The sequence below is a fragment of the Colobus angolensis genome, unplaced genomic scaffold (genome assembly GCF_000951035.1).
Source record: "Colobus angolensis palliatus isolate OR3802 unplaced genomic scaffold, Cang.pa_1.0 Scaffold125, whole genome shotgun sequence".
NCBI classification, from domain to species: Eukaryota; Metazoa; Chordata; class Mammalia; order Primates; family Cercopithecidae; genus Colobus; species Colobus angolensis.
In genome coordinates, this window is record NW_012113697.1 from 5,323,949 (window position 1) to 5,351,712 (window position 27,764).

The window sequence follows — 27,764 nt, forward strand, 5'->3', positions numbered from 1 at the left end:
ACAGCTTTGGCAAAAGCAAAAAGGTGAGACAGCAAGGAAATTCTGAAACTACAGAAATATTGGAACAACAGAGAGGACTTTCTGTCTCTAAGTTTTTGAAGGCACATCGCTTAATTTTGCAGGGCTGGAAAGAAAGGATCCACAGGTAAAAATTAACTGTCCACAAAATTAAAATACCTAGTTGTATTTTATTTATGTGACTTAACATGTGAAATATGCAAAAGTGATGCAAGGCAAGCCCGAATGGTATGCCCAGCAAAGCCAAAAAGAAGTTCCGAGGGAAACCAGGTATCCTGGCTGCCCAGCCACGGCCTTTATCCCCCAGCTTGACTCTTTCTTTCAGATCATCTTCTCAAATTATCCATTGGAGATTTATTCACATACTCAATAAGAAAAATATTTCTAATTATATCCAACCATTCTTAATATGAATGAGAATTATGCGGGGACGCTAGATTGCCAAGAGGTATTTTGCCAAACAATTCCTTTTGACTTAAGAAAGAAGAGGCAGCTGCATTGTTTCCATAGCTATCCATATAAAAGAGCCCTTGGAATGAGGCTGACTCGTCCTGCTTTAAAAAGCTCCAAGGTAAGTGGGAGCAGGACAGGCCTTTCAAGAGGGACACCGGTCACACCGCCCAGTGTCAGCAGCAGCTGCTAGTTCTGGTACTGCCCCTTCTGGAACTGCACATTTTACCTCTATGAATTTTGTTACTTCTGTTTACAATAGCAAGTAATGCCTTAAATGGGATGTTTTTCCCTCTCTTTTTGGTTAACTAATCAAGTGCTTTTCCCTTTTCTTTTATAGAACTGTCTCACTCCCAGGCTACATCTTCTCACTTGGTAACAAGGTAAGATTTGGACTAACCAGTTCCTGGAGGAGAATGTAAGAGGCTCTGGGATGGATTTCTGTCACTTAGTAACCTTTCAGAAAGTGCTTGTCTCAGTAAATACCGTCTAACAACTGTGCTTCAGGAAAGGGGTGAGAAACGGAGGACTGTCTTTTCAGGACAATGCACACATCCTCATTTACGGCTCAAGCATTGGTGGGGTGACATTTGAGCAGGGGAATTGCTTTGAATAAATATACTGTCTGTGCAGGAAAAAAAGAGTCTACCCTCAGATTCCCTGGCTAAAAATCTCAAATTTGATAAAAATGCATCCTGCTGTTAGAATTCATTTAGTAAACATAATATCCAACAAAGTCAAAAGGAAGTAAGTAGGACAATCCTTCCTTTAAACTTCTTAAAGGCCTTGTAAAAAGTCGCCTTACACAATGCTGAGTGCTGTGGCATTTTTCTTATATATAATAGAGGTGTTAATATGCCCTCCCATTACATACTGCATTTCTAAAGGGAGAGACTAGGAGAGATGATTCAAATGAGTTTCAAGTAATTTGATCATGTAATGACTGTGGTAGCGTTATTTTCCAAACCTTTCATTCTACTGATTCCACTGGCAATCTGCAGATCACATAGAATGGAGCAAACAGGGCCTGCATGTTTCAAAGGAAAATTTGGAATAGCAAAGGGAGCCCTTTGATGTAGAAGAATGAGGTTAACGTTGGCTACTGTTTTTATCCTTAATTAGTTTAAAGGGGTTAAACTGATGAACTGTATTTAATATGCAAAAAATTGTGTCAGAGAAACTATACTAAGCACCTAACCTAAAAGAAAAAAAGGGAAACAAAATTATAATCTCCAATAAAACACTGAACTTGAACAAATCTGGCTGAACAGGTAAAGGAGGAAATAAAGTTCTCCTACATTACATTCAAAACATGGAATTTGGTGACATGATAATTCATGACATCTTATATATAAATGGTAGCCTGAACAATTTCAAATTACTTTCTCAGTCATCATTTGAACCTCTTTTTCAAAGTATCTTCACCATATATCATGGGTTGTGAATTAAGAAAGGCAGAATTTATAATCCCTATTCTAAAGATGGAGTCACTAAGGCTCAAAAAATAATCAAGTGACAGACCCAAGGTCACAAGCTACTTGACAGCAGCACTGGACTGTAACTCAGTTCCCGATGAGGATGTGAGTCTTGGAAGATGAAATAAGACAATAGATGCAAAGCCCTGAATACGGTATTGGGTACACAGAGACCACCTGATGCATTTTCGCTCTCATGATTATGTTTGTCTCAGTAACTATAGCATGGTGAACAGTAGACCTGTCTAGTGGAATTTCCAACTGGGGCTATGAAATACAACAAATATTAAGATTTATTGGTATATATGGCAATCCAGACTCTCTAATGTGAAATGTTTTATCTCCTTTAGGACCTCAGAGCTCAGCAGCCATGAGTTCGGACTCAGAAATGGCTGTTTTTGGGGAGGCTGCTCCTTACCTCCGAAAGTCTGAAAAGGAGCGCATTGAGGCCCAGAATAGGCCCTTTGATGCCAAAACGTCTGTCTTTGTGGCGGAGCCCAAAGAATCCTTTGTCAAAGGAACCATCCAGAGCAGAGAAGGAGGAAAAGTGACAGTGAAGACTGAGGGAGGAGCAGTGAGTAGGATCCCAGGAGCTTGCCACATTTTACTGATTTTTGTTGTTGGTGTTGTTTGGTCACTCAATTAATGTAAACGGTTATCTTTCCTGTTTACCAGACTCTGACAGTGAAGGATGATCAGGTCTTTCCCATGAACCCTCCCAAATATGACAAGATCGAGGACATGGCCATGATGACTCACCTGCATGAGCCTGCTGTGCTGTATAACCTCAAAGAGCGTTATGCAGCCTGGATGATCTACGTGAGTACCCTCTGCCAGCACTCTTTATAATCATCCTCATGTACCTTACCATCCCGCTTCTTCCACTGAGCATATACAGGTCACAGGTAGTGACCCATTTCACTTTCATCGTAGCATAACTAAAAAGGCTTCATGATTGCTATTGTAAAGCACAGCTCAACAGCCAGCACTTCCTTGTTTTTCCATCCAAAGCTGGGGAAGGCCACTGTCCATGTTGACTGGGTTTGCCATGAAACCCTTAAGCAGGCATTTGAGCAGCTACTGCTTACATTTCAATCACAGGTCATCTTCCCCATTCCTCTTCCCCACTCCAGCCGCAGAATCATCCAGAGTGAAAAGATAAACATGTTTTAACACTTGAAACTATTTTAATTTTTTTTTTTGAGACAGAGTCTCACTCTGTGTCCCAGGCTGGAGTGCAGTGGTGCGATCTCAGCTCACTGCAACCTCCGCCTCCTGGGTTCAAGTGAATTCTTGTGCCTCAGCCTCCAGAGTAGTTGGGATTACAGGCATGTGCCACCATACCCGACTATTGTGTGTGTGTGTGTGTGTGTGTGTGTGTGGATTTTTTAGCAGAGACAGAGTTTCACTATGTTGCCCAGACTGGTCTCAAACTCCTGGGCTTGGCCTCCCAAAGTGCTGGGATTATAGGCATAAGCTATCAGGCCCGGCCTAAAATGTTTTTTGTTTTTGTTTTTTTGAAAAAAACAAATTTCACTCATTTTCACTCCCCTAAAATAACAGCAATCTGTATCTGTGTGTTCTGGTCCCTTCTATCTGGAATGCCACCTCCTTGATGAAACCTCTCCCACTTCCCCAAGCAGTGAGATGTTCTGTCCTTTTGTTCCTGTCCCTGCCTTAACACTGACCATGTTTCTCCTTGATCATTCATTTACATGACTGTCTCCTACATAGACTGGGGATTCCTTGAGGGACATAATCTCATTTATCAGGTCTCATTTCTACTGTCTGGCAAAGACCTGCACATAATACACACGCAGTAAATATTTTTAAACCCAATTGATTATATTACATTAATATTTTTGCATAGTTTAGCCAGTGCCGATATTTAGCTAGGCAACACCTATACAAGTGTACCTAGTGTTGATGGTGGTCAGCATCCAGTCTAACTGGTTGGTGCCTGTCTTGAACCAATTGTCAAAGATTTTTAAAATCCCCCTGTTGTAATCATAATGTATATATATCATTTTGTGTTCTGTTTCCTTATAACTTAAAAACGTTTTGTAAATATTTTCTGAGTGCTGCTGTATACTTTCATGTTTGCTTTTTTAAATGCCTGCATCATATTGTCTTAGAAGATTTACCATAGTTCACCTAACCATACCCTTACTGTTGGCCACTTAGCTTATGTCCAAATTTATGTTCTCATAAATTTGAATTGTCTTAATGCTGCAAAGAAAATATAAACCATTTCCATAAAACAATAAAAAGTTTCATAGCACATGTGTTTCACAACATGTATTTCTTCTTCTGCTATGTAAAAATCACTGTGAAAAGCCCTGAGGAGAGCAATAAGAAATCTGAACTGTAGTCACTTCCCTCAGGATTCTGCTATCACATTGTTGAACCCGCCAACTAGTTTTCATGCTGATACCTTGAAGAAATAAGAGTACTCACTCAAAGTGCTCCTTTTTGTTAAAATTCAATTAATTTCCAGACCAGCCTGGGCAACAAAGTGAGACTTTATCTCTACAAAAAGCCTATACAAAATTAGCCGGGCATGGTGATGTACGCCTGTAGTGCCAGCTACTTGGAAGGGTGAGGTGGGAGGATTGCTTGAGCCCAGGAGGTTGAGGCTGCAGTGAGCTGAGGTAGCACCACTGCACTCCAGCCTGGGTGACAGAGCAAGACCCTGTCTCAAAAAAACATTCAATTCATAAGTTAATTCCACAAATAACAGGAAAGGTCTTTGGGTACTTATTCTTTCTTTTTCCTTCTCACAGACCTATTCAGGTCTCTTTTGTGTCACTGTCAACCCCTACAAGTGGCTGCCAGTGTATAACCCCGAGGTGGTGACAGCCTACCGAGGCAAAAAGCGCCAGGAGGCCCCGCCCCACATCTTCTCCATCTCTGACAACGCCTATCAGTTCATGCTGACTGGTGAGTAAGCCGAATGCTTTATGAGTGCATAAACTTTTAGAGTAGAACCATAGGAGAAAGAGACTCGAGGCAATCTCAACACATTCTTTGAGATCATCCCTTTTAGTTGAGGCTGGTATATTTATGAAGCAGAAGGTCCAGGAAGGGGAGAAATGCTGATTTGTAATCCTTAATGTTACATAATTGCTAATGATCTCTTAAACTTTGAAAAGATCAACACAGGCTGGCCATGGTTAGTTAGTATACTTTTGAATGACTCAGAAACTCAAATAAATATGAGCAAAAATATAAATATTTCTGTGTATGTATACACACACGTACACTCATGCACACACAATCACACATACAAACTGTGTCTCCATTACTATGATCCAAAAAATGGAAGAGTAAAACTTGTCTCTCTAGTTTTAGCCTCAGCATCCTAAATTGTGACAGATTAAACAGTCTCTCTATATGAAGGATGGCACAGTGTTATTGCCCTTTTCCCAGAACCAACCTGAACAGGCTCGAGATTTAAGGTGTATTTGGTGTTAAGACAGTTAGATGTTGAATCTGCTTCCTACAATATTGTCTTGGCTAGACCAATCTAAACTACTTGTGGCACCTGGAGAAGGGGCTTAGAGAATTCCTGTTCAGAGAGAGTAAAACATCAAAACAAAATTTTACCTTTTCCTAAAAATATGACTGAAGCTGTGTTTCTAAAGCTATCACCTTCACTGTACTTACTCCTTCCCACACACTAGAAATATCTCTGATGCTCATTCTTCAATACTTCTTGGACCCACAATATATAAGTCCTAACTTAAATTGTCATCTAAACCTAACCAAAGAGCCGAGTCTACTTTCACTGTTTATTTAGTGATCAAGTATTAAAAAGAAAAAGTCTAGTGCTTCAGGAATACACAGCCATGTGGTCATCACTTACACAGTGGCTTTCAAACATTTTCCTTCATCTTAGAATCTTTTTCCTCAAATGAAATATTTCTTGGAAGATTTGAACATAAAACCAATAAAAGTGGTGGTGTTCTGTTTAAATGGGTAGATGTGTGCTGAAGTTGGGGAGGAGAAAGTGGGAGGTCTAGAGACTGCCAAGCCCTAAAGGTTGCAAAGCCCAGACTGCATAATGCTAAGTTCATTCCATTTGCCTTCACTTATCATTTGCAAATATGTAAGAAAACAGTATTAAATGCCTATAATTTATTTTGTAGACCGAGAGAATCAGTCAATCCTGATCACGTAAGTACATTTTATGCTTTCTTTACACGGTTGTGATAGCTGCTAGCTTTGAGACCATATCTGATGGAGTTTTGATTTGACAGTGGAGAATCTGGTGCAGGGAAGACTGTGAACACCAAGCGTGTCATCCAGTACTTTGCAACAATTGCAGTTACTGGGGAGAAGAAGAAGGAAGAAGTTACTTCTGGCAAAATGCAGGTGAGTCTGATTGTCACAGTCACAATCCAGGCTCTGTTGGGACTCTCAGGTAGGAAATTCCCAAGCCCCAGATGCAAGGACTGCTCTTGCCTTTACAGGGAACTCTGGAAGATCAAATCATCAGTGCCAACCCCCTACTGGAGGCCTTTGGCAACGCCAAGACCGTGAGGAATGACAACTCCTCTCGCTTTGTAAGTCTCTTGGACACTTGAACAGATACTGCTCACTGGTGAAACTTTATGAGATGTTTGTAAATACATTCTCTGAATCTTGTTCGTTCCCATTGTATTACATCATTGTTCTTTCCTTTTCCTCTGAGCATGTAATAACGTGGATCAAATCCCATCTTGAAAGATACATGGCCTTTTTCCTGAGTTCTTTCTTACCTGTCATGATCTACAATTATTCACAATTTAAAAATTTTTAATTCACAAATAATAATTGTACTTATGAAATACAATGTGATGTTTTGATATATGTTATGTGTACATTATGGAATGATTAACATGCTAATTAACATATCCATTACTTCACATACTTAATAAATGTTTATGATTTTTAAATCAAAGATAAAACTCTTCTACTTATAAGACAGGAGATACACCTTTTTCTACCTGATACTCTCCAAATTGATTTAATATTAAAGCACTAGCATCAAATGTTTTGAATTTCTCAAAGATTTAATATTATATTAAAACAAGGTAGTAATATTCGTTTTTATTTCAAGGGTAAATTCATCAGAATCCACTTTGGCACTACTGGAAAACTGGCATCTGCTGATATTGAAACATGTAAGTGTTCAGATATCTTTAAAATCATTCCTGATTCTTATGACCTAAAAAAACTGACCAAAAAATCAAATTCACATGTCACATGAATTTTTACACTTTTCTTATTTGTTATTTGTTTCCTTCCAGATCTGCTAGAGAAGTCTAGAGTTACTTTCCAGCTTAAGGCTGAGAGAAGTTATCATATTTTTTATCAGATTACATCGAATAAGAAACCAGAACTAATTGGTAAGAAATGTCATAATTCTTTCCCAGAATTACTGCATCAGTACCTATCAATGCATAGTCCAACCTAGTATTCTGTGACTGAATTTTGTCAAGTTTATATGCCATTTTATTTTTTAAAATAGCTTTGTGAGTTTGGTAAAAATTTATACGTGCTTATTAGAAAAATTCAAAGGAAAGTAAAAGGAAAAGTAAAAATAACATCTCTAATTCCTACTACTATGAAATAACCACCATGAACACTTGGATGAATATCACTCTAGTTATTTTCTATGTACATATCTCTACATATAGACACATACATACAATTTTCATAACTGAAATTGTGGTTACATGCTCCCCTGTAATCTACTTTTTTACTGAGCAATTATATATCATAGCTTTTTCCATGTCACTAAATACAGCTCCACATCATTATTTCCAATGGTTGCATAGTGTTTTATTCTAGAAATAAGCACAATTTACTTAACCATACCCTCTTTGCAGATAGATTATTTCCAATTCTGGATTGTATATAATCAACACTATAGTGATACAACTTTTCCCACTATGTGATTATCCTCTTTGGATTACAATAATTTTGTTTGTTTGATGGTTGAGACGGAGTCTTGCTTTGTCACCCAGGCCGGAGTGCAATGGTGTAATCTCAGCTCACAGCAACCTCCACCTCCCGGGTTCAAGCGTTTCTCCCTGCCCCAGCCTCCTAAGTAGCTGGGATTACACGCATGCGCCACCATGCCCGGCTAATATTTACGTTTTAGTAGAGATGGGGTTTCACCATGTTGTCCAGGCTGGTCTTGAACTCCTGACCTCAGGTGATCCACCTGCCTTGGCTTCCCAAAGTGATGGGATTACAGGCATAAGCCACTGTGCCCGGCCATTTTTTTTTTTTAATAAGGATTTATAAGGGCACCATGACATCAACTTCAAGGCGTTTGCAATGGTGCCTAATATCCTTTAAATGCCTCTTCAGTGCCCATCAATCATCAACCAAGCACCATATAGTGCCTCACAATTTGTCTAGAAATCTCTTGTTTTAATGAAGAAGATAATTATGCTTATCTTTGCTCTGTTTCCTGTACTTAGAAATGCTTCTGATTACCACGAACCCATATGACTACCCATTTGTCAGTCAAGGGGAGATCAGTGTCGCCAGCATTGATGATCAGGAAGAACTGATGGCCACAGATGTAAGTAGAACACAAGAAAGTCGGAATTGTTATGGTCGGTCAGAGTAATGGTGATCCAGATATATATTCAGTGTCTAGTAGAAATGGCAAAGAAAGATTCCAGGATGCAAATGGACATGCCCCCTGGAGTCAAATGAAAAGAGTACGATGTGCCCCTACAGCATTTTACTTACCCGTTAACATTCTTCTAAAGATCTGTCATTTCTGAATTTCTAAACTATTTTTTTTTTGCAATTGACTTGCATTAGATTCCTACCATCTCTCAAAATAACAAGTTCCTTAGAGTTACTATCCTTATTCTCTGTTCTAAGTTCATGTTTTGAATCTCAGAGGGTGTGCACCTATAATTCTAATGCTCTGTGCTGGCCTTTGGTTGACCAACTCTCTATATACCCAATCTAAGGGGTTCCTTGTCTCCCATTAGTACTGATAATTTCCTCAGGCCAGCAACGGGAGCGTGCACTATTAATAGTAAGCGTGCGGATCACAACCTAACAGCTATCCTATTGGTTATATTGACAGAGTGCTATTGATATTTTGGGCTTTACCAATGAAGAAAAGGTCTCCATTTACAAGCTCACGGGGGCTGTGATGCATTATGGGAACCTGAAATTTAAGCAAAAGCAGCGTGAGGAGCAAGCAGAGCCGGATGGCACAGAAGGTATCAACTAAGTCACCCACACGATCTTGCATTTGTTTGAAAATCACATTCTTAACTTGTTACCCATGAATCTTCCTAGGGAAGGTAAACTCACTTTTAAGAATTAAGTTTGAAAGTATCTGTATACCTAAATAATATGCCACGGGAAACATAAGCACCAGGTAGATGTTTCTTATAATTATTGAAGTTCTTTAGGGCAAACTACCCCATAATCAAAAACTTGAACTTAGTGAAAACATGAGTAAGGATACTCGGAAAGTATTTGAAACACTGCACAAAATACTTGTAGTTTAAAAAATATGTTTAAGGAAGTGGGTTTCTTTGGGCCACAATAACACTGTTCTACTCTTTCTTCTTTTTAGTTGCTGACAAGGCAGCCTATCTCCAGAGTCTGAACTCCGCAGATCTGCTCAAAGCTCTCTGCTACCCTAGGGTCAAAGTCGGCAATGAGTTTGTCACCAAAGGCCAGACTGTAGAACAGGTAGGTGCATAATTCAAATTAACTGCCAAGGATGAAAGCATTTTCACAGACCTCTAATAACTTCGAGAGTTATAACTTTGTCTTTTAAGGTGACCAATGCAGTGGGTGCTCTGGCCAAAGCCGTCTATGAGAAGATGTTCCTGTGGATGGTCACCCGCATCAACCAGCAGCTGGACACCAAGCAGCCCAGGCAGTACTTCATCGGGGTCTTGGACATTGCTGGTTTTGAGATTTTTGATGTGAGTTGGTAGCTGGTTGGTGACAGGATTTTACAGTAAGGCAATGGAAATATCTATATGAAGGAATTAGTGAAGACTATGACCTTTTCTTACCACCGTTGAAATTATTTTAAGCCTTAAAACAGAGTAACTGGGCAGTTACTGTAGTAGCAATTCCACTTCTATAAAAAAACAACAATACACTTAATAAGGACTCCCCAACTTGCTATATGATCCAAAGGGAGTTCTGAATTAGCTTAGTGCAGTGGGATTGAAGGTCTATTCTAAGAAATACTCAGAGACAATAAGAGCTGAGAAACAGGCCGGGCGCGGTGGCTCAAGCCTGTAATCCCAGCACTTTGGGAGGCCGAGACGGGCGGATCACGAGGTCAGGAGATCGAGACCATCTTGGCTAACCTGGTGAAACCCCGTCAATACTAAAAAAATACAAAAAACTAGCCGGGCGAGGTGGCGGGCACCTGTAGTCCCAGCTACTCGGGAGGCTGAGGCAGGAGAATGGCGTAAACCCGGGAGGCGGAGCTTGCAGTGAGCTGAGATCCGGCCACTGCACTCCAGCCTGGGCGACAGAGCGAGACTCTGTCTCAAAAAAAAAAAAAAAAAAATTCATATTTGATTATGAAATATATTTTTCTTGATTATAGTTTTTAAGAAGTTTACTTTTTTTTCTAATTATACAAGCAAAACTTAGGGCATTGCAGAGGACATAGAAGGTCCCAAGGAAAAAGATTTCACATAATTCTACTATTTATATGTAATATTAACATTTTGGTGAATACCAAGATGATGTATTTTGGTGTATTTTCAAAATATAAATGTGTATTGTCATACTTTATATAACACTTGGTATCTTGATCTTTTTTTATTCATTTCACATTAAATAACAACCCGGGTGGCAATTATTGCTCACTTGCCATGCTGACCATGTGATTGCCATGCAAGATAGACTCCTCCCAGCCAGCTTCTCAGGGGTTGCAAGTTGGCTTCTAAATAAGTCAACAGAAAACTGTAAACCTTCTGGAAAATGTAGAAGATAATGGGAATAAACACTGAATGATTAAGTAGGTACTCAGGAAAATAGCTGAATAAATTTAAGCAAACACAGGAAAAGAATATCATAATGGTAGGATTTTCTACAAAATGACAGCAGAAAAATAGTAGCTTCCATACGCCCTCAAATCTTCCATACTTTTCACCTTTCATTTCAAAGTCTCTTTAATCCAATGATTTTAACATCTATAATATGAAGGCTCTTGGACACACATTTTTAAAATGGAAAAATTCTGTATTTTAAAAGATGCTCAATTTGCTTAAGAGAGAAGTAAACATATCTATTTATTTAGTTCAACAGCCTGGAGCAGCTGTGCATCAACTTCACCAACGAGAAACTGCAACAGTTTTTCAACCACCACATGTTCGTGCTGGAGCAGGAGGAGTACAAGAAGGAAGGTATTGAGTGGACGTTCATTGACTTCGGGATGGACCTGGCTGCCTGCATTGAGCTTATCGAGAAGGTTGGTTTTGCATTTCCGAAACCATATTTTGTGGCAACTATATTATTCACTGCTTTTCATTTTAATTCTACAGACAGAAAAAAAAAATAGAAGTGCAGTATTGTGTTGTGGTCTGCTTTTTAGCCTATGGGCATCTTCTCCATCCTGGAAGAGGAGTGCATGTTCCCTAAGGCAACAGACACCTCCTTCAAGAACAAGCTGTATGACCAGCACCTGGGCAAGTCTGCCAACTTCCAGAAGCCCAAGGTGGTCAAAGGCAAAGCTGAGGCCCACTTCTCTCTGATTCACTATGCTGGTGTTGTGGACTACAACATCACTGGCTGGCTGGAGAAGAACAAAGACCCCCTGAACGAGACCGTGGTGGGGCTGTACCAGAAGTCTGCAATGAAAACTCTAGCTCACCTCTTCTCTGGGACTCAAACTGCTGAAGCAGGTAATGCTCAAATGTTAATAATACTCTCTAGGTATTACAAAACATGATGTTAAATTTGAAGCTAGTGATCTCTTAGGCCTGGCAGAAGGGTTGCAGACCAAGCCCCTGGTTCCTCCAAGTATTGAATAGATAGTCAGCCTTGTAATTACATATTTGTGGCTCACTCCACTACTGACAGGAGCCCTATTGCAGAGTCAGAGAGGAATTATCAGACTGTCAACCAATGAAAAGCCTCAGCTTCTACGATTCTCTCCTACTTCTTCCTCCACATCTGCAGGATATAGAGTATCTGAAGGCATAAATCTTAGGCAACAGAGTGACAAACTTCTGCCTCTCAGTACTAGCTTCTATTGATGATTTTTGAAGTTAGTGCTCCCCGCGTGAACTAATATTAGGGAATCCCTCTCTATACGGTCAGGTGAATATCCCTGGCCTCATTTCCCACTGAAGAAAGAATCACAGATAAGTGGCTGCAAACTTAGTTGAAAAATAAGATTCATTCAGGCTCTATCAGAGAGGCCAGCTGAGTAGAAAAAAGGCTCCACTCGATGAACACGGAAATCAGCAAATAGCCAAGAAGTAGCCCTGCCAATTCAAAACTGTAATTATTTTCTTCCTTTTTCTTCAGAAGGAGCGCCCAAGAAAGGCGGTAAGAAGAAGGGCTCTTCTTTCCAGACAGTGTCTGCCCTTTTCAGAGTAAGGAAGAAATTGTTTTTGACATTCTCCAATTACTTTGGGATTTTTTTTTTTTTTTTACATGGGTCTGTTTTTCTGAATTTCTATTTTTGTTCTAAGGATATATTTATCTATTCATGTACCAATATCACATTACATTTATTAAAATTACTTTATAATATGCTTTGACATCTTGCTGGGCAAAATTCCCCTCGTCTTTTCTTTTTTAAAATTTATTTTTTATTTCAATAGGTTTTGGGGGAACCGGTGGTGTTTGGTTACATGCATAAGTTCTTTGGTGGTGATTTCTGTGCTTTTGGTGCACCCATCACCAGAGCAGTGTACACTGTACCCAACGTGTTAAAATTTGCTTTGAAAAGTACAAGATCATTCCATGAGTAGTTTAGAAAAGGACTGATAGTAACTAGTGACTCTGTTGATCTAACTTTGGAAAGAAGGGATTTAAATTACTCAGAAATTATTAGTTCACCTTTCATGCTAAGTCAAATAATGAGAAATATTTTATAGAAAATTTTATAGACCATAATACTCTGCCATTCACAATCTAGCTGAGCCATGAAAAAGAGCAATGACATGAACTCAGCGAGACCAAAAGACATCAGGATGGCTAATGAACTCATGAATTCTAGCAGCAAATCTGTAGTGCAACTAATATGTATCCTTGCTCTTCATCGAGTCAATTTTCAATTATAATTGGTAGGATTGCTCCCCTGTAGATAATCTTTATCCCCAAAACTTGACAGAGCTGGAAAAGAGGAGCTGTATTATAAGGAAAAAGTCCAAATGTGGTGCAGGCTTCCATTTCCTTATTGGAGAACTATGGAATTGAGTAGAAGAAGGAGCGATCATCTTGCATGGGAAGGCAATGGCCTTGTAAATGTATGTGTATGGCCAGGGACCAGGGTAGGAAGAAGGATGGTGTTGGTATAAACTGAAAAGAAGCACATGCCAGGATGCTTTCTGTGTGTAACTCCTGGAAACTCAAGTGCAGAAAGATCTATTGAGGAGGAAAGTGCATCTCAGAAGAAGCATTCAAAGTGTTGCCTTATATGAACGCAGTCCATACTGGTTATTCAACTCAGCTATAGATATTGATTTTATAGACATCAATGACTGCTCATATCCATGTCTAGAGTCTAAGATGACAGGATTTCTCCCGATTTTACAGGAGAATTTGAACAAGCTGATGACCAACCTCAGGAGTACCCATCCTCACTTTGTGAGGTGCATCATCCCCAATGAGACTAAAACTCCTGGTAAGAAGTTCTATAATGAAAGGGCAAAGGGTGACTGCCACACCTCCTTTTAAGAGCTCTGCAGTGAAATAAATATGCATTTTTAGGTGCCATGGAGCATGAACTTGTCCTGCACCAGCTGAGGTGTAATGGTGTGCTGGAAGGCATCCGCATCTGTAGGAAAGGATTCCCAAGCAGAATCCTTTATGCAGACTTCAAACAGAGGTCAGTTTCTCCTGATTATGGTGTATTCTGAAGTTTAATATGAACAAATTTAATGCAAGCAAAACAATTTAGTGAAACACATGCCTCTACTTGTTAGTTTTGTCACAAAAACAAGTCAAAAAATTACAAGCCTCAAGTCTCGAGCACTTTTTTTTGAGACAAAGTCTTGCTCTGTCGCCCAGGCTGAAGTGCAGTGGCGTGACCTCAGCTCACTGCAACCTCTGCCTCCTGGGTTCAAGCGATTCTCCTGCCTCAGCCTCCCAAGTAACTGGGACTACAGGCATGCGCCACCACGCCCGGCTAATTTTTGCATTTTTAGTGTGCTTTTGGTGCACCCATCACCAGAGCAGTGTACACTGTACCCAATGTGTTAAAATTTGCTTTGAAAAGTACAAGACCATTCCATGAGTAGTTTAGAAAACTCATTCCATGAGTTTCACCATGTTGGCCAGGCTAGTCTTGAACTCCTGACCTCAAGTAGCTCTCTTGGATTCAGGGCCTTAAAAAGCAAATGCATCTAGTAAAGATAACACATTGCATTTTATTGGTTAGACACACCATAATGTGTGCCTTTCCTAAGGCAGAACCCTTTCCTAAGAACAGGGTCTGATGAGACAGAAAGGAAAGTTGCAATTGTGAGGGAAAGGCAAATGGAGTAAAAATTGGTTGCCAAAGGGATGACCATTCATATAAACAATGTTCTCCCTGTGAACAAAGAATAATATTTTTTTAAAAGCTCTGCCTTAAAAAGTGAATCATTTAATGTTTAGCTACTATTTGTGTCATCAGTAAACTAGTTTTTAAAAGTTATATGTACTTTAACAGATACAAGGTATTAAACGCAAGTGCAATCCCTGAAGGACAATTCATCGATAGCAAGAAGGCCTCTGAGAAGCTCCTTGCGTCCATTGACATTGACCACACCCAGTATAAATTTGGACACACCAAGGTAATACTCTGTAAATCCTACCTGATGCTATTCCTGTCCTTTTGAACTTCATTAAAGCTTCTGATCTGCAACTCTTACCACACATAGGTCTTTTTCAAAGCTGGTCTTCTGGGGCTCCTAGAGGAGATGCGAGATGACAAGCTGGCCCAGCTGATTACCCGAACCCAGGCCAGGTGCAGAGGGTTCTTGGCAAGAGTGGAGTACCAGAGGATGGTGGAGAGAAGGTATAAAACATTATGTTTATTCACATATTCTGTCTTCAAAAACATATTTGAAATGGCTTACAATTAAGGCTCAGCTTATGATAAGGACACTAAAGAAGAAACGAATAAGAGTCCTATAATGAAGTGGAAATATACATGTACCAGAAAACTTAAGGAAGGAACCATCACCTTCTGACTGTATGGGTAAAAACTTGAGAAGCATAAAGTGTGTGTACTTCTTATCTAACAAGATAAAATACATCAGTGAGTAAGCAGAAGCAAACTTTTGCCCTAGTACTTGTTTCTAATATGAATTTATTGGGCAGATCATTAGGTAAGAATCAAAGAAAAGGCAGAGGTGGGGAAGGACTGGGTAGCAGCTGGACATCGACCTGCATTACAGACAGTATAGTCAAGAGTGGTTTTAACACAGGATGCAGAAACAACTTTTTCCCTCTGATCATTTATGTTATCAAACTATCATGATTTAAAATATTAGGGGCCATTTATCTGTGAAAGACTTTTTGCAGTAAGTTAACACAATGTCATCAGGGAATGTAGCTTTTCGGTCATCTAATCTGATGCAAGGACAGAATTTAAAGACTGTAGAGCCGGGTGTCTCAAAGTACAGGACGTATGTAACGAGGATCATTACTCCATGTTGAGAAAGACATTTTACATTGCCACCTACACATCTACACATATACATATGTGTATGCAGATATATAAATAATTTACATGAAGCAAATTTTATTTTTACCACTTGTAATTATGCTAATGTTTCCACTATATTCCATTTCATTAAAAATAATAAATTTTGGTTATGATCCATGATATATATATATATATTTGGGTAATTGTCTATATATGCGGTAATTAGTTTTAAAAATCATCTAAATGAAAACAAAAGTGGTATTAGAGAGTAGAATGCAACATTCACACAACATCAATATATAATGCCAGAGATTTTTGAAGAAATTCTGAGTTTTTAAAATCTCAGGCCCCACATATCCCTAAAGAGCTGTGTTCCCCCTTCACTGCCCTTAGTGGTGTTTTAGTAGCAATGTTTGAGAAGCACTGATGTACAGTAAGGCTCCTCAAAGGGTGCTCCTCGGACTTGCAACACAGCGTTCCTTGCAAACTTGTTAAAAGTGCCAATTTTCAGGCCCCACCCTAGATCTTCTGAATCTGAATCTGTGGAGGTGAGTGTCAGGAGTCAGTATTTTCACAGGCCCTTCAGGTGATTCTTATGCATGCCAAAGTTTGAGAAGCAGTGATGTAGAGAAATGAGTGACCTTAGCAAGACCTTGACCATCATCCCAAAATAGAATTTCTTTCATCTGCATGTTTGAAAGCAGAGTAGGAACAAGGTGGAGCCAAATCTCCAACTCTCACTGCCAAGGTTTCATCTCATTTCATCAGCCACACAATACTAATTTGCATCAATTAAATTTCAGGGAGGCCATCTTCTGTATCCAGTACAATATCAGAGCCTTCATGAATGTCAAGCACTGGCCCTGGATGAAACTCTTCTTCAAGATCAAGCCTCTGCTGAAGAGTGCAGAAACTGAGAAGGAGATGGCCACCATGAAGGAAGAATTTCAGAAAGTTAAAGATGAACTTGCCAAGTCAGAGGCAAAAAGGAAGGAACTGGAAGAAAAGATGGTGACGCTGTTGAAAGAAAAAAATGACTTGCAGCTCCAAGTTCAGGCTGTGAGTTGGAATATCACCCTTGGTATCACTAACCAGGATGCAAGTGCTAGGACTTTGGCCACTGTGGGCCATGGGTTTGGTAACTGCATGGGAGACACTCATTGGAGGGAAAAGGTTAAAACACTCCAATGGTACGAAAAGGTCCAAACGTTCCTCCATTGCCCAATAACCCCCAACAAACCAGTACCAGGGCAGTAGGTAGAAAAGTCCCTCATTTTCCACTGTACACAATTTCATCAAACCACAAGATTTTTGACTTATTTTCCCTTTAAATACAGTCCTTAAAAATGATTTTAATGGCTGGGCGCGGTGGCTCAAGCCTGTAATCCCAGCACTTTGGGAGGCCGAGACGGGCGGATCACGAGGTCAGGAGATCGAGACCATCCTGGCTAACACGGTGAAACCCCGTCTCTACTAAAAATACAAAAAATTAGCCGGGCGAGGTGGCGGGCGCCTGTAGTCCCAGCTACTCGGGAGGCTGAGGCAGGAGAATGGCGGGAACCCGGGAGGCGGAGCTTGTAGTGAGCCGAGATCGCGCCACTGAACTCCAGCCTGGGCGACAGAGCGAGACTCCGTCTCAAATAAAAAAAAAAAAAAAATGATTTTAATATAACACAGTCCCAAATAAAATATGAAGGGGAGGATAGCATGGAGAGAGTAATATTTTTCTATAACTTCCTTGAACTTCTAGATGTCCACGGGTCTTAAATTAGAATAGGAACAGCTGACAGCACTCTACATCAAATTTTACTGAATTATCGTGTGATATTGATCTCAAAAACTCAGACTCCCTTTCTAATCTGCCTCCACAGTCAGTGTCCCATCATGTCACACCCACATTGTTGCATCAGCACCAAAGTTGCTCAACCTACTTCCCAATTCTCTCTTCTTCCATTCAGCCTGCTCACTGCCCTCTCCTGAACTAATCATTTGAGAACTGCTTCCATCAACTTGAGACTATAATTTATAAGACTATGTTTTATTTGGAGTGAATTGAATTGGTCTACTTATCACAAAGTCATATTTTTTTCTGTTAAGACTGGTCTCTCTGTCAACGTTGAGCAGTGTAATAACTCCGAGCAGTGTAATAACTCCTTCTAGATTACAGAAGGAAAGAGAGCCCTCCCAATCTATCCTGTATTCTCTTCTGTTGCCCCCAGAGATTTATGCGGAATCTGTACTAAACCACTGTATTCATTACATGGTTACACACAGCACCCTGCATTGCTTAATGTATTCAAAGGCTGATATGGAAGATTACTGATGAGTATATATTCCAGTGTCTCCTTCATTTCCTGCCTGCCCTGACCCCCTTAATTGGAAACAGCAGGTTGCCAGGAATTTCTTGATTACTTTATGTTTCAACTTGAATTTAGTACATCATAATCAGGAGCATCCTCCAGTACTACAAAAAAAAAAAATCAGTAGCAGCTGTATCTTGAATTTGTCCTGCTAGAATGCTTCCCCACACCCCTCCTGCTCCTCTCCACAATAAGTTGATTTCTGCAAAAGCAAATCCTGCCCCTCTCTCAAGGCCCAAATCAAATAGCGGTTCTTTCATGAAACCATCTCTGATCCAAATTCTCTGATCTGTTATGTCACTAATTACTTTCTACATGAATGGTAGCTTTTGGGAAATAGGTTTTCTAATCTACTGTAGAATACATTCTTTTAGGGGAACAGAACAACAACTGGTACATTTTGGCTTACCCACATGTAGAAAATGTACACAGTAGGATAGTTCATGAAACAAAAATTTGTGAAGGCGTAAATAAATGAATATAGGAAAGTCAAAAGATCAAATGCAGAAACATACACTCTTATCATTGTAAAGTATTTCATTCTTTCTTCCCAATTTTGATCTTGTTTCCAACTTAAGGAAGCTGAAGGCTTGGCTGATGCAGAGGAAAGGTGTGACCAGCTGATCAAAACCAAAATCCAGCTAGAGGCCAAAATCAAAGAGGTGACAGAGAGAGCTGAGGATGAGGAAGAGATCAATGCTGAGCTGACAGCCAAGAAGAGGAAACTGGAGGATGAATGTTCAGAACTCAAGAAAGACATTGATGACCTTGAGCTGACACTGGCCAAGGTTGAGAAGGAAAAACATGCCACAGAAAACAAGGTATCAATCATATTCTACAATACTGTATAGAGGTTCTGCCACCCAACTAAGCTGCTTTAGAACAACTAAGCTGCTTTCTTCACCTTTGTAGGTGAAAAACCTCACAGAAGAGATGGCAGGTCTGGACGAAACCATTGCTAAGCTGACCAAGGAGAAGAAGGCTCTCCAGGAGGCCCACCAGCAGACCCTGGATGACCTGCAGGCAGAGGAGGACAAAGTCAACACCCTGACCAAAGCTAAAATCAAACTTGAACAACAAGTGGATGATGTAAGTCTAGTATCATCAAGGACATTATTTTCTTCTAAAGGAAGTAAGCATTCCTTCTGATTCAACATTATTTATATTTAGCTTGAAGGGTCCTTGGAGCAAGAAAAGAAACTTCGCATGGACCTAGAAAGGGCTAAGAGGAAACTTGAGGGTGACTTGAAGTTGGCCCAAGAGTCCATAATGGACATTGAAAATGAGAAACAGCAACTTGATGAAAAGCTCAAAAAGTAAGTAAGAAAGAATTGCTTATGGATTTGCTTCCAACATTGGATACGGACTAAATTGTTGTCCTTTGCTACTTTTCTAAAAGGAAAGAGTTTGAAATCAGCAATCTGCAAAGCAAGATTGAAGATGAACAGGCACTTGGTATTCAATTGCAGAAGAAAATTAAAGAATTGCAAGTAAGTACATGATTTTCATCAGTCTGGCTCAGAGGCAGTTATGATACAAAGAAGCTGAGTTTGTATTTTGCACCATTTCCAGGCCCGCATTGAGGAGCTGGAGGAAGAAATCGAGGCAGAGAGGGCTTCCCGGGCCAAAGCAGAGAAGCAGCGCTCTGACCTCTCCCGGGAACTGGAGGAGATCAGCGAGAGGCTGGAAGAAGCCGGTGGGGCCACTTCAGCCCAGATTGAGATGAACAAGAAGCGGGAGGCTGAGTTCCAGAAAATGCGCAGGGACCTGGAGGAGGCCACCCTGCAGCATGAAGCCACAGCAGCCACCCTGAGGAAGAAGCACGCAGACAGTGTGGCCGAGCTTGGGGAGCAGATTGACAACCTGCAGCGGGTCAAGCAGAAGCTGGAGAAGGAGAAGAGTGAGATGAAGATGGAGATTGATGACCTTGCTAGTAATGTAGAAACGGTCTCCAAAGCCAAGGTACTACAAGTTCTGGGAAATTGTTATTGAAAAGAATGCCTTACGGACACATCATAGTTTACACGGGGCACTTTTTACACATAAAGTCATTTGTTAACTGCAGTAATTCAGGGAAGTAAGCACAAAAAAATCAGTATTTTTACTATTTCCATTTAACAAATAAAGGATCAGAAATTCAAAGAGGCCAAGCACTTTGACCCATCACACCATTAATAAACAACAACACCAGTTTTTGAACATAAGCCATCTGTGTTCTCCAAGTCTCCAGTTAGAGAACAAAGGTCTCCAATAATTTCAAGGCAATTGAAGTGAGGAAAGTTTCATCACACATAAAAGCAATGAATAATTTTGGAACATGCTTTTAGAAAATGTACACTATACAATTCTAACAAAATCTTAAAATTAGAACATAACCTTAACATTTTCATATTAATATTGAACAAAGCTTCATGATTAGCTTTCATAAAATATAAGAAAAATTAGCCAGACATGGTGGCGCGTGCCTGTAGCCCCAGCTATTCAGGATGCTGAGGCAGGAGAATTGCTTGAACCCGGGAGGCGGAGCTTGCAGTGAGTCAAGATCGCACCACTGCACTCCAGCCTGGGGACAGAGCAAGACTCCATCTCAAAAAAAAAAGAAAAAAAAGAAAAACTTTTATGCATTACATTACATACAAGACAATTTGGTTTATTTTCTATATTAAGATAAACTGGTATTTTTTATTTCTGGGAGAAGGTATAGCAACTGCAAAGGTGATTATTATTTGCTTAAAAGGTCCCTGTTTTCTTCTTTTACTTTTTCTTCCATAGGGAAACCTAGAGAAAATGTGCCGGACTCTAGAGGATCAAGTGAGTGAACTGAAATCAAAGGAAGAGGAGCAGCAGCGGCTGATCAATGACCTGACTGCGCAGAGGGGGCGCCTGCAGACTGAATCTGGTAACTCTCCCCTCTTCTGTGCAGCTTCAGGGTAGAGAGGATGCGATTAAGAATAACTGATTTGGTGACATGGGAGCCTAATAATAGCAGCTGAGAACATGTCTGATTCACCAAACAACTCAGACACCTGACCTGTGTGCAAGGTCATCTTGGGACAATGCTGGAGATAAAGGTTTCAATTGAACAGGATCAAGCTCTGTTCCAGAATGGCCTTGAGTATTTGCTCATTGTGAGGACGTTGGGATTAGGGGTTACTACAGCATGAGTCCAGGGCTTCTCTTTCAGGCCAAGTTTCTCTTTATTTTATGCGGGTCAACTAACTTCCAGAATGGGGCAACGAATAGCCCAATCTCTCAAAAGTCCTATGGAATGGGGACTATGTAGAATTAGACATTTTAGCTTACTCGTTGACAGTCATCACGAGGTTTCATACGATATTATAGAATCCTGAAAGAATCAGTTATGGAAAGGACAAAAAGAATTTAAGCTGTATTTATTCATTCTGATTGATCTGAAAGTTTTACCATAAAAACTGAAAACTTGGCACTGAACATGAAGATGTCAGCATAGAATTCAACCATCTGAGCCCTCAATTTGGGAAAATAAGAGTCAAAATTTCTTTCTAACATGGGCTTGCAGAATCTTGTTTTTCACTTAAAAAATGGTGCCATTTCTTTTGTCCATCAGGTGAATTTTCACGCCAGCTCGATGAAAAGGATGCTCTGGTGTCTCAGTTATCAAGGGGCAAACAAGCCTTTACTCAACAGATTGAAGAATTAAAGAGGCAACTTGAAGAGGAGCTAAAAGTAATTATGACTCTAAGACAGAGTTTTCCCATATGAGCTGATTCTACATGGAGCCTGTTATACCAGCTTTCAAAAGGTTTTGAAAGTTAAGAGTTAAATATTTAAATATCCAGTAAAATGAAGGTGTAACTGTCTCCATAGGCCAAGAACGCCCTGGCGCATGCCCTGCAGTCTTCCCGCCACGACTGTGACTTGCTGCGGGAACAGTATGAGGAGGAGCAGGAATCCAAGGCTGAGCTGCAGAGGGCGCTGTCCAAGGCCAACACCGAAGTTGCCCAGTGGAGGACCAAATACGAGACGGACGCCATCCAGCGCACAGAGGAGCTGGAGGAGGCCAAGTATGTGCACAGATAGCAGAGAATGAGCAGAAAACTTTGCATATTGAATCAGAAAGACATGACCTTTGAAGATTCAGTGAATTAGTCCACAAATGCTCGTTAATTGGCTTCTATGTGCCAGTCACAATCAGGCCCTGAGAATAAGGCATGAATAAGTCAAATATGGTCCCTGCCTTACGATCCTAAAATCTAGTTAAGAAAACAAAGAAAAGCAAATAATTACCCTGATAATTAGGGGCCTCACTGCTGTTTGTCAAGCACAATGAGTTCATTGCTGCATCAGGGGCTTGTACCTGCTGTTCCCTCTGTCTGAAATACTCTTCACAGACTTCCCTTTGGCTCACTCTCTGACTTCTTTTAGCTCTTGACACAAATATTCTCTCTTCATGGAGGCCTTCACTGAATATCTAGAGTAGTTGCCCGCCATTTACTCTATTTTGCTTCACTGCACTTATATCTGTAAGGTATTATTACGATGTTCTGATTTGCTTATTGTTTACCTCTCTCACTTATTTGTGATCTTCATGAAGCAGACCCTTTTTTGTCTTGGTCACTGCTGTGTAGCCAGAGTCTGCTTCATAAAAGGGACCTATCGATATATGTTGAAAGAATGAAAGGTGGCTGGGTAGCATTACTGTGAAGTTTCTAATACTCTTCAGTGTGTGTGGTAATAGCTGATAATTCATATTATGGTTCACTTCTCTCTGAAAACATGTATAATCTTCAAGGAAGAAGCTGGCCCAGAGGCTACAGGCTGCTGAGGAACATGTAGAAGCTGTGAACGCCAAATGTGCTTCCCTCGAAAAGACGAAGCAGCGGCTGCAGAATGAGGTTGAGGACCTCATGCTTGACGTGGAGAGGACAAATGCCGCCTGTGCCGCCCTTGACAAAAAGCAAAGGAACTTCGATAAGGTAATTCCTCCAGCATCCTCTGCTCTGTACTCTACTCTTTTGTCTTTACAGCAGGTAACAGGTCTTGGTTTTTCAGATCCTGGCAGAATGGAAACAGAAATATGAGGAAACGCATGCTGAGCTTGAGGCCTCCCAGAAGGAGGCCCGTTCCCTTGGCACTGAGCTCTTCAAGATGAAGAATGCCTATGAGGAATCTTTGGATCAGCTAGAAACCCTGAAGCGAGAGAACAAAAACTTACAGCGTGAGTCCCTATCACATTCAATAATATTCATAACTTGGAAGAATCTTTCCCTTACATCACGTGTTTAACCAAATACCTACCTGTCTTTTACTCAAACAACAGAGGAGATTTCTGACCTCACGGAGCAGATTGCAGAAGGAGGGAAACGTATCCATGAACTGGAGAAAGTAAAGAAACAAGTGGAACAAGAAAAATGTGAACTTCAGGCTGCTTTAGAAGAAGCAGAGGTATATGTAAAATTGTGCATTATAAAAAAATTTGGAAAAAAATTATGTACATCTGCAAAGAGTGAATAAAAAGACACATAGCACAAAATTATTGGTGTCCAGAAAAACCTCATAAAGCTTTTGGTTCCTTGCTAATGTCACCTCTTGCTGTCATTAAGGCATCTCTTGAACACGAAGAGGGAAAGATCCTGCGCATCCAGCTTGAGTTGAACCAAGTCAAGTCTGAGGTCGATAGGAAAATTGCTGAAAAAGATGAGGAAATTGACCAGCTGAAGAGAAACCACGTTAGAATCGTGGAGTCCATGCAGAGCACGCTGGATGCTGAGATCAGAAGCAGGAATGATGCCATCAGGCTCAAGAAGAAGATGGAGGGAGACCTCAATGAAATGGAAATCCAGCTGAACCATGCCAACCGCATGGCTGCCGAGGCCCTGAGGAACTACAGGAACACCCAAGGCATCCTCAAGGTAAATGGGTCCCAAGAGATGGTCTCAGGACAATTGGGGTGCCTGCAACCCTGAGAACATGGTGTCTCAATGACGGTTTGTTTCACAGGATACTCAGATCCACCTGGATGATGCTCTCCGGAGCCAGGAGGACCTGAAGGAGCAGCTGGCCATGGTGGAGCGCAGAGCCAACCTGCTGCAGGCTGAGATTGAGGAGCTGCGGGCCACTCTGGAACAGACAGAGAGGAGCAGGAAAATCGCAGAACAAGAGCTCCTGGATGCCAGTGAGCGTGTTCAGCTCCTCCATACCCAGGTGGGATTCAGCACAAAGAACTCTCCTGTAGTAAATTTTGTATGTCCCAGAATAGATAAGCCTGAGTTTTTATAAGACAGCCAGACCTAATATGTCTACCAAATTTTCTTTTCAAATAATACAGAATAGTAATTCTGCATTATTGAGAAATCTTTCCCTGTTTTGCTTTGAAAAACTATTGTTGATTTGCTTCCTATAATATTCTAAGGCTGCCCATATTCTATTGTGTTAATATCTTTATTGGCCCTCATTATCAATATTCACATTTCATTCTGGAGAAATGGAATGTTATGCGCATGTCCATTATACTTTTATCCCTGTGAATGGTCTATTGGTAAATGATAATTATAAAATTATAGAGCTATTTGGTCTGCTTGCGACCTATGCACTTGAAGATGCTGAATATTCTATAATACTTCTATTTTATTTAATTGTACTACATAACACAATCCTTTAATTCTTTAATATTAAAAGGTATTTTTTGACTTGTAGATTTCTATCTGAATTTTTTTCAAGAAGTGGTTACCAATAAATACTATGGTAATACAATTTTTAAAATGTACAAACTCTTTTTAAACAGAACACCAGCCTGATCAACACCAAGAAGAAGCTGGAGACAGATATTTCCCAAATGCAAGGAGAGATGGAAGACATTCTCCAAGAAGCCCGCAATGCAGAAGAGAAGGCCAAGAAGGCCATCACTGATGTGAGTGGCAGGCATACTTGCCCACTGATTTAGCAGTAAGATTTCCTGACATCTGTAACTTTCTTGGTTTTCTTGATTTATTTGCTATTTAGGCCGCCATGATGGCTGAGGAGCTGAAGAAGGAGCAGGACACCAGTGCCCACCTTGAGCGGATGAAGAAGAACATGGAGCAGACGGTGAAGGACCTGCAGCTCCGCCTGGATGAGGCTGAGCAGCTGGCCCTGAAGGGTGGGAAGAAGCAGATCCAGAAACTGGAGGCCAGGGTGGGTCTCCCAATATCTGTCTATTTCCATCTGCTTTCAGTGCCTGATTGGATCAAAGTTCTTAAGAGCCTACTTATTTGTAGGTACGGGAGCTGGAAGGAGAGGTTGAGAGTGAGCAAAAGCGTAGTGCTGAGGCTGTCAAAGGTCTGCGCAAACATGAGAGGCGAGTGAAGGAACTCACTTACCAGGTACGGCAGTAGTTTTTAGCAGCTAAGCGCTGGTCGAACTCTAAATACTCATATGCAATGATGCAATAGTCATGTGCTTTAGTAATTAAGGTCCTGGACTTTTTATAATCTTTCAGACGGAAGAAGATAGAAAGAATATTCTCAGACTTCAAGATTTGGTAGATAAACTTCAGGCAAAAGTGAAATCTTATAAGAGACAAGCTGAGGAGGCTGTAAGTATTTTTAAGATTGAAGTCCTCAAATTAAGCTAATAAATAATTACTACCTCTTGTAGTAAACAAGCTATTTGCTTTATAGACTTCTGCATGTGTACTTAACATTTGTTTTTGTACAATAATTATTGTCTATCATTTGTAATATCAGTAGCTTCACTTTAAAAGTAAACTTTCAATCCACTAAGAAACCTGAAAAAAATTAAAAGTAGAAATAATACAGGCCATATTCTCTGGCCACAGTATGATGGAGTTGTAAAGTGATGACAAAATATAAGCAAAAATTCTTGGGTACTTACATATTTAAAAAACTAACTTTCTTAAATAACTCTTGGTTTAAAGTGAAAATAAAAATATAATTACTAAATAATTATTAATTATAAGTAAAAATCACAAGGAAGATGCTACTTTTACAAACCTACAGAATGTAGTCAAAGCTGTGCTTGGAGGCTGATTCATTGCTTTAAATGCTTTCATGATGAACCAAAAGTAAAAATAAATAAATAAATGGACAGTCCAATAAAGAAATTATAAATAATAATAAAACAGTAGAAGAAGTACTGTTAACAATAAAAGTAGAAATTGGTGAATTAGAGTATACCATTTTCTATTTGATAACTTCATTAATATTTGTAACTTCTGGGGAATTAATAAAATAAATGTATTATAACTAGTTTAATCAAGGAAAATAAGACAAAATACAAACAACATTAGAAGTGATAAAGGGAATAAGCTATACATATAGAGGATTACTTTTTAATATAAAACATACATCTATCAATAAAGTTGAAGCCCTGAAAAAAATTGATGATTTTTCTAGGAGAATATAAATTACCAAGTTGGCTGACTTACTTCTGGAAATGGACCCAAGTCCAGATAGATCTTTCAAAATTTCAAGGAACAGATAATCCCCCAGCTATGTAGGCTGTTCAAGAGCATGGGAAAAGATGGAAAGCTGTCCAATTCATTTTAAGAAGCTCACATAGCCCTCATACCAAAACCTGTCCAAGAGAGAACAGAGGGAGAAAAACTAAAGGCAGTTTTACTCATAAAGACAGTTACAGCAAATATAAATTACTAAGTAGTAAAAGTCTTACTTTATTAAAGGAATCGTCTTCCAGTGATTAAATAAGGTTAATTCTTACAATATAAAGATTACCTAATATTAGGTAATCTGTCAATAGAATCATTACATCCAATGCAGGTGGAAAAAAGTAACCATTTTGAAACGTGCCAAAATGATACATTTATTTCAATTTTTAAAATTTTTAAAAACTTAATAAATTATTCTTAATATGATAAAAAAAAACTAACCCAAGTGAAAATCATCAACTTACAGCAAGCATTAACAACTATGACTTTAATATTCTTGCCTTCCTCTCTAAGCTTATATTTTTCTTCTTATTCTACTTGTGGTACATATATTATGTGTATGGGTTGCCAAAATAGAGATGTAAGATATATATATAATATAATTATATATATATATGACACCAATAAATAAATCTTAAAATTAATTTCAATGATAAGCCCTAGATGTTGCTTCTCCATAAATGCCTTTCTTCTCTTAGGTCTAAAGAAGAATCCTTTCTTCTCTTAGGTCTAAAGAGTCTAGAAAGATGCAAGTGTGAGTTCCTTACAATTCCATTTTTATTCTCAGGAGGAACAATCCAATACCAATCTAGCTAAATTCCGCAAGCTCCAGCATGAGCTGGAGGAGGCTGAGGAACGAGCTGACATTGCTGAGTCCCAGGTCAACAAACTGCGCGTGAAGAGCCGGGAGGTTCACACAAAAATCATAAGTGAAGAGTGACCATGTCCTGATGCCATGGAGTGACTGAAGACAGGCACAAAATGTGACAACTTTGGTCATTTCCCTCTGTAATTATTGTGTATTCTACCCTGTTGCAAAGGAAATAAAGCATAGGGTAGTTTGCAAACAATATCCTTAGACTGGTCTTGTCTTTTCTCTTTCCTGAAGCTATGTCAAAGTTTGAATAGTCACAGAGCTGTCAAACAATCACATTTAATGGGCGACTAAGTAT

General features: G+C 39.8%; 1 protein-coding gene across 2 annotated transcripts; it reads left to right on the forward strand.

The window, feature by feature from the left end:
• Positions 1-263: 263 nt before the first annotated feature.
• MYH2 (myosin, heavy chain 2, skeletal muscle, adult) lies at positions 264-27,664 on the forward strand. Of its 2 annotated transcripts, none has more exons than XM_011933259.1 (40): positions 264-589; positions 809-851; positions 2,294-2,517; positions 2,619-2,762; positions 4,727-4,883; positions 6,092-6,119; positions 6,203-6,317; positions 6,416-6,508; positions 7,045-7,108; positions 7,235-7,333; positions 8,417-8,520; positions 9,043-9,181; positions 9,544-9,662; positions 9,752-9,901; positions 11,242-11,412; positions 11,536-11,845; positions 12,474-12,541; positions 13,710-13,797; positions 13,884-14,001; positions 14,827-14,950; positions 15,038-15,174; positions 16,611-16,866; positions 18,746-18,988; positions 19,080-19,256; positions 19,338-19,483; positions 19,567-19,657; positions 19,740-20,129; positions 20,940-21,066; positions 21,754-21,872; positions 22,014-22,210; positions 22,939-23,122; positions 23,199-23,364; positions 23,467-23,591; positions 23,750-24,058; positions 24,147-24,350; positions 24,931-25,056; positions 25,149-25,319; positions 25,403-25,507; positions 25,624-25,719; positions 27,380-27,664. In XM_011933259.1, the coding sequence occupies exons 3-40, from the start codon at positions 2,314-2,316 to the stop codon at positions 27,530-27,532; spliced, it is 5,817 nt and encodes a 1,938-aa protein (XP_011788649.1). In that variant the 5' UTR covers positions 264-589; positions 809-851; positions 2,294-2,313; the 3' UTR covers positions 27,533-27,664. The 2 variants fall into 2 exon arrangements, with proteins under 2 accessions (XP_011788649.1, XP_011788650.1); XM_011933260.1 differs by lacking the exon at positions 264-589 and adding an exon at positions 602-666.
• The last annotated feature ends 100 nt before the right edge of the window (positions 27,665-27,764 follow it).